Source organism: Electrophorus electricus, chromosome 23 (genome assembly GCF_013358815.1).
Source record: "Electrophorus electricus isolate fEleEle1 chromosome 23, fEleEle1.pri, whole genome shotgun sequence".
NCBI classification, from domain to species: domain Eukaryota; kingdom Metazoa; phylum Chordata; class Actinopteri; order Gymnotiformes; family Gymnotidae; genus Electrophorus; species Electrophorus electricus.
In genome coordinates this window covers 2,838,353-2,845,453 of record NC_049557.1, presented here as the reverse complement: position 1 = coordinate 2,845,453, position 7,101 = coordinate 2,838,353, and the positions used below count along the sequence as shown (strand labels likewise).

General features: G+C 45.5%; 1 protein-coding gene across 1 annotated transcript in view; it reads right to left on the bottom strand.

The window, feature by feature from the left end:
• The window catches only part of nol4la (nucleolar protein 4-like a), a 44,006-nt gene extending 37,457 nt beyond the window's left edge, over positions 1-6,549 (bottom strand). Inside the window, exon 1 of the mRNA XM_035522221.1 lies at positions 6,085-6,549. Coding sequence (XP_035378114.1) covers positions 6,085-6,426 — 342 coding nt within the window. The 5' untranslated portion in view covers positions 6,427-6,549. The remainder of the gene's footprint in view (positions 1-6,084) is intronic.
• Between the last annotated feature and the right edge of the window lie 552 nt (positions 6,550-7,101).

Here is a 7,101-nt window from a genome sequence, read left to right as displayed (position 1 = left end):
TCCACCAGGGCTAGAGAAGCATCAGTAAGTGCAAGAAAAAAAAAAAGAAAATGAAAAAAGTAAAAAGGTTTCATGAAAACGGTGTATGATATCCTCACCAATAATGACATTAATGTTCTCTGGCAGACAGGCATATTCTGGGGCAGCCCTAGCCTCCAGTGCCTGGGCCTGAAACTGGCTTGTCTCTTCATCTTCAGACTGGTTTACTTGGGTTATGTCTCACCATGGGCAAAAAGTCATTTAGGATACTGTATCATTTGATTTTCCCCAATTAATCTATATAAACATTGATAAATGTGTAAATCTTGTACCATTTTTAAATTTAAAGTGCACGGAAGTTTAGTGAATCTTTTAAACAAAAAGTCTTTGGTTTAGGTGTTTGACAAGCGCCACATCGGTAGTATAGGCCTTGACACTTGTCACTGAAGCTATGAGATTACTGTCTTGCACTTGACAGATTTCTGATCATGAAATTAAATTTCATTAAAATATTATGGTATTAGGGTATTTTAGCTTTATACATAACAAAGTTGTGTCCTCTTGCCCTGGGCAAGTGTTGTGACGCAGCACACCACTAACAGCACACCAGCACTGCTGCAAGATGTGCACACTCACACACACACACACACACACACACACACACACACACACACACACACACAAACTCGTGCACACACACACACACACACACACACACACACACACACGCACACGCACACACAAAAACACACACACACACACACACACACACGCACACACAAAAACACACACACAGATGAGGATATTTCTGTTTCCGTTGGCATGGAAACTGAAAGCCATCATTTTCCTCTCTTAAAATCTTTCAGCACCTTCATTCCCCCACAAAAAAAGTCCCTAACAGTCTGTTTACAGTTTTTATCAGTTGTTCATAAGGAGTGGCAGAGGAGATGAAAGGTAGATGGGAAGAGGGAGCAAGTGAGTGAGTGAGTGAACGGGTGATGAGGTGTTAAAAAGGAGAGAGGTGCCAACAGTGAGTGACTGCACTCTCCCCAGTTGTCACCCTCGTATGGGAGAATCCAGCAGATGATCGCAGCTCAAGGCGGACACCTGCTTATACGTGGATCGCTATTGTTGGAACATCCTGCCATGTAGAGTATCTCGCAGTCCAAGTGAAAGCGCGGATAGTGCGGACGTGTGGATAGCGCCTGTGTTCGCGTAGGACTGTGGTAGGTGCAGAGACTTATACATAGGCTGTACGTAGAGCTGTATATAGATGGAACAAAGTGTTGGATTGTACGTTCAATGGGTGATTGCTCTGCGTGTGTGTGTGCGCGCGCGTGTGTGTGTGTGTGTGTGTGTGTGTGTAAGTGTGTATGTGCATATGCACGACTGTGTGCGTTTTTCCTCCCAGTGTTCTAATCAGGGCATAATAAGAGATAAACGAGGTTGCAACACCACACTGGAGACTGAGCCTTCCCGACAGTCCCAGTACCAGAGAGAGAAAGAAGGAGACAGTGTGTGTGTGTGTGTGTGTGTGTGTGAGAGAGAGAGAGAGAGAGAGAGAGAGAGAGAGAGAGAGAGAGGGAAATACAATAGAATCCTGATGAAATTAGAAGACTGACGGGGAGGGAAAAATTGCATGTTCAAAAGAAGGACAAAGAGAGGAGGAAATAAGCCCAAAGGACTCAACTGAACTTAGAGCTGTGAAAGAATATGATGCCCCACGAGTGCATCCAGCAGCACTTTTTAAAGTACACCTAGTGGCACGCTGAAAAATGCATATGTACTGATTTTGTGAGTGATCAATTCAGAACACGGCAAGGTTGAAGGAGCAGAACTGAAGGTGCTTCAGCTCAGAACTTTTGATAAGACCTCCTTCATGCCAGCTGCTGCCACTCCTTTCCTGATATCCATTCTTATGAACTCTACATGAGGCCAGCCTCTCTGGCTCTCTGTCTCACTGGCTTTCTCTCACTTCCTCTCCTGTCTCTAAACCTCTGGCTTCGTCACAATTCCCCCCTCCACCCCCCACCACTCCCACGCCAACCCCTAACCAGCTTTCTCTCTGTCCCTTAGCAGTCCTCTCCATGCTGTCAGAACTGGCCCCTTCACCCGCACCACCACCCCCAACCACCCCCGTACCTCCTGTGTGGTGAAACTTGGCACGCCCAGGGAGCAGCTGCATCTGAGGGGGCCTGTGTGCCACACGACACTGGGGCTTCAGCTGAAACTGTGGCAGTCCCGCCCTCCTCGAACCCAGAGTGGTGGAGGGGGGGGAGGGGTTTACATGCTGACAGCGGCGAGGGGAAGTAGAACACTTAGAACACTTGGGCGGAGGCTTAGAGAGACGGTTGTGGTGAGGGAGGACGATCAGGAGTTAGTTTTGCTGGATAAGTCAGTTTTGAACTTTCGTGTTTACATGGTGTGTGGAGATGTGGAGATAAAGAGGGAAAGGAGAGAGATGGGGGGAGATAGTGAAAGAGAGAAGATGAGAGAGAGAGAGAGAGAGAGAGAGAGAGAGAGCCACACTCAACCTAAACACAGTGTGTTTGTGTCATTTTGCCACTGGTTGACAGCAGAAACAGGAAACACGCACACATATTCTCACACCCTTATCTGCACTGATAGCAAATACAAACTAGATAGATGTTACTAAGAGTTATATACAGAATCAAAATATATCAAAAATTAATACACGATTCTACATTATCGAAAATAACCCGCTTTTAACAACAGAAGACACATTACACAAGAGTCGGGAGGTGGGGGGTGGGGGGGTTCAACCCAAAACCTCTTCCCTGTATCTTATTATTGTAATTTAATCTACTTCCCTATAACTTTGCAGTTGATTGGTTCTGTTTGCTATTCTCTCTTTGTTTGTAGTGTTTTAATATGCTCACACTGTGCTGGTGTGGGGAGGGGATCCCCCTACTGTTCCAGCCATTAATAAGGCAATAAATGTGAGGTGAACAAACCTTGTCTGTATGGATGGCTTAACTTCCTCTAGAACCGCCGCATTTTGGCCACTGCTCCTCATGCTGATTGGTGAGGAACTCGAAGGCCCCACACAAGGCCGCAACAGAGGAAGATACTTCACTTGACCCCCCCCTCCTCAATTCACTGCCAGTGCAACCCTGTGGGCATCCTGCTGGACTAACCCATCACTGCCTTGTCATAAGACATGAGAGGAAGTGGAATGAATCATGTGTTTTCTGATTCATGTTCCAGTTGGGACGGTGTTTTGGGAGGGATTATTTTGATACCACGTCATGTATTTTCATGCCGTATTGTATAGTTTGCTGGTTATTATCTGTATTTGAGCCCTTGTAATTGTGCCGCCATTGTTTCTGTCTGTAGCGCTCATGCTCCTCCACCCCCCACCCCCTTTGACAAACTTACTGTTCTGTGAGACTGACGGTAGCTTTTCATGGCTGAGATGTAGCTTATGCATCATCCTCTGACAGGAAGCTGCGTGAGACTAGGTCACGTGGTCACGGTGCGCGGGGACGGAATGATTGATGAACTGTTAAACAAATTGGGGCATTAAGGAGGTCTCAGTGGTGCTGAAATAATGCCAGTGAATGGCAGTAGTGTACACAGCAATCAGATCAGCCCATTCGCCTCTGATCTGGATGTGCCCGTGGAGGCTTGAGCAGTGAACAAACGAAGACAAAAAGCACATGGGCACCAATGTGTGCGTGTGTTTTATGGGTTTATGTACCTGGGATGGTGGTATACAGGTGGGGGGGTGGGGGGTATATGTACCTGCTGGCAAGGGCAGGCTAGAGAGGTCCTTAAATGTTTTTGTGAATGCTAGTGCACACTGGTTTACATCAGTAAGACATCGATAAGGAACAGTCATACTTCTTTATCAAAGCGCTCCCTTTTGGATTACATGGGTAAGAGCGGCTGATTTGTGGTTTGGGAATAATTTGTGGTTAGGGGAACTGTGGTTACAGTCACTTAGTGTGGCCAAATGTATCTTCTGGGCAGGTCGAAACACCCATATGTATGAGGGGTTAAGTGTTCTAGTAGATGTTACTATGTTCAGATTATGGCTCATTTCCTTTTAGCAGTCTCTTAGAAATTAAAATCCCGTCTGGAGCTACCTCTCTTAGGAACTGTCAAATGGTTGCATAGCAATTATCTGCTAACAAGGATTTATCTACGCTTACATAGTTTTGCTTATTTTCCTGAAGCAAATCAGAAATGACAGCAGATTTTTAACACAAAGTGAACAAAAGGACTTCACTCACCCACATTTTGGCTGCTATGTCTTTTTAAAAAGCATTTTGAATGACAAATAACAAAACCCCTTCCCATGTAGCCCTCTTAGTAAAATGTATTTTTTTCTCTCTGAAACATTGGTCATTTAACACTAGGTTTTGTCTTTGTTGTTCTTAATTCCTGTGTTTGTTTTTTTCTGACTTGGGCGTGTCAGGAGAGTTGGTCCCACCTGCTTGGTCTGTTAGCGGGTGTTCCTCAGGGCACTTCACAAAATGGTGGCTGTTCCTGACACTCCAGACCACAGAGGGAGTCAGTTTGGCATTGTTCACAGCGGGTGGTGTAGGTCCCTCGTGGCTTCAAAGGAGATTGTTAGCTAATTACCTTAATTTAGAATACTAATATATTTAATAATGTACCCTTTTAGTAGTAGTTATATGTTAAAGGTAAAACCAACCTATTTTATGGCTGTCTGGAGTAATGACGAATGAATAACTGAAATAAATGATAATACATGGTTATTATTATTATTGTTGTTGTTGTTGTTGTTATTATTATTATTATTATTACTACTACTACTACTACTACTACTACTATTATTATTATACCAAAATACAAAGTATAAAGTGAGTTAGATATGTCCAGTGCATCTCTACCTGGATGGGATATGAGCAATAAGGAACAAGAACCAATTTAAACCTTCACCAATAAATTCATTTAAATAGCCAATTTTTGCGAATTCATGTCAAACATGCATCCCTTAGCAGACGTAAGACACCAAATATCTCAAAAGGCTTCGTAAAGAAGCTAAGTTCTATCGCAGTCCTGGGATGGTTAGAAAAAAAATCGCCCCGCGAGACATGTAGAGCAGAACAGGTAGGTTACCAGAGCAACGAGTGCCAACCGTCCGCTCCGCCCTCATCTTACACAGGACAATGCAAGTCGTATCTCTCGTTACAAAAAGAAACCATATGTAAGATACGATTTTCACATAGGCACTGCGTTCCGTGCGCAATAAAACAATTGCGTTGCAGTGAATAAATACTGCAATGTCTGAAAGAGGTTTGGTGTAATATTTTGAATAAGGGTCTCAGTCTAGACAACGGGAGAGCGGTGTCTGACGGCCAAGAGAAGGGTAGTGCACGCGACCCTCGAATGGTCCATGAGAATAGTTATAGTCGTTGCATCAGCTAAACAGACAGAACCGTTCAACATGCGTATTAACGCATCTAATGTTTTTAATCAACACTCTTATTATATAATGTTTATTTCTCACGTTTACCTCCCGTACGCGCGCTCCAGTGCACTCCGGCATCCCCAACAACTGGGAACGCAAGGCTCACCATCCGCGCGCCCCCGACTGCGAATAAATTGTCCGGCTTTTCGTGTCACGAACAAGTGGTCTACATATGGCGAAGATAAAATCATAAAATCGGATGTCTCACTCAGCATCGTTATGATGCCAGTCAGGGGAGAAGGGCTACGTTCTCAGTTTCTGTGCCATTCCGCTGGCAGGACGACGTGATGCTCATTCGACAGGCACTGTGTGTCTTGGGCAAGATACCATTACTACACAGCCGATATTGCTACGCGGCTCCGGCGTTGCTATGGTAGCTAGGTCTCAGAGTAAGACTGTTCTGCCGGTGGAGGCAAGGGATGTGATGGTCGGTCAAATATCGGCGAAGGAGAGGTAAATGACTTAAAAGTTGCGCACAAGGACATATGCTGCGTTTGTATATGCGGTGGAATCGTATGGTGTTGGGGGAGATGTTGTTAGGTAAGATGTGGATAGTTTAGGTTTCACAAGCACAGACAGACAACTCGCCCAGGGTGTTCGAACACTGCACTAACAACTGTCAGTTGAAAGAAAAAACACTTTACCGTTGACTTGACCGGGACGTACAGCACGGGCTTCCCCGATGTCCCTTTCTTGTTGTGCTCGCCTAGGATGTTGCTCCCGACCTGGAAGCCCTTTGATTTCACCCAGAATTTGAATTTGGCGTTGATGTGGCTGTTGTCGACATAGACGCCGTCCGACTCGTCGTTCTGTAAAAGGGTCTGCATTATTTTGTTGTATTTTCTCCGGGTGACGGTCTTTGTTTTACCCGAGTCACCATATGTCCGGAGACACCACTCCTGAAATTCGCTAAACATCTCCGCCTCCAACACGACGGGACTTCGGCTCCTTTTAGTTAAATCCGTGCATGGTTTCTTAGTTGCCATAGCTTCCTCTTTGTAAGCCGTGATCCTGCTGTAAAAGATAAAATACAGCCTAACTATATCGCCTGCAACTGAAATGACAGTAGACACCCCCTCCTCTCCCTGTCCCGCTAAGAGGATGATTTGCTCGACACCGGACCGAATTTCCACCTCTCCAAACAAGCTGAAAAATGCCGCGTGTGCGTGTTTCGGGAAGCCGCACACCTGTTTGCAGAGATGCCTCGCCTACTGTCCCAAACCGCAACGGCAAATGTCACTCGCACACATCATCCGCTGAGGAACTGAGAGAGGGGGCCGTCCTACCAAACGGGTATCTCCCACCTGTGCGTAAACGGTCTCCTGACTGAGGACCAGTATGAGTGGGAAAAACCCGAAGGGCGATTCAGTGAAACCAAACAACAAAGGAAAGGAAACGGAATGCTGAGGAGAAAAGGATTGCCCAACTGGCTTTAACGACCCACTTCCCAAACAGGCGACCCAAGACACTTCTTTATTGGGATGCAAGACGTTCCGAAATTTCTAACACTTAAAGAAGCGCCAGTTTAACTTATTATGTGGTCTGAGATAGCGCTGTGAAAAAAAAAGAAACCCTGGTCTATCGATAGCCTGCACACCGAAAAGCCTTACTCAGGATTGTCCCGCTATATCCACCTGTTTGAATCGGACCTGCGCGTGCAC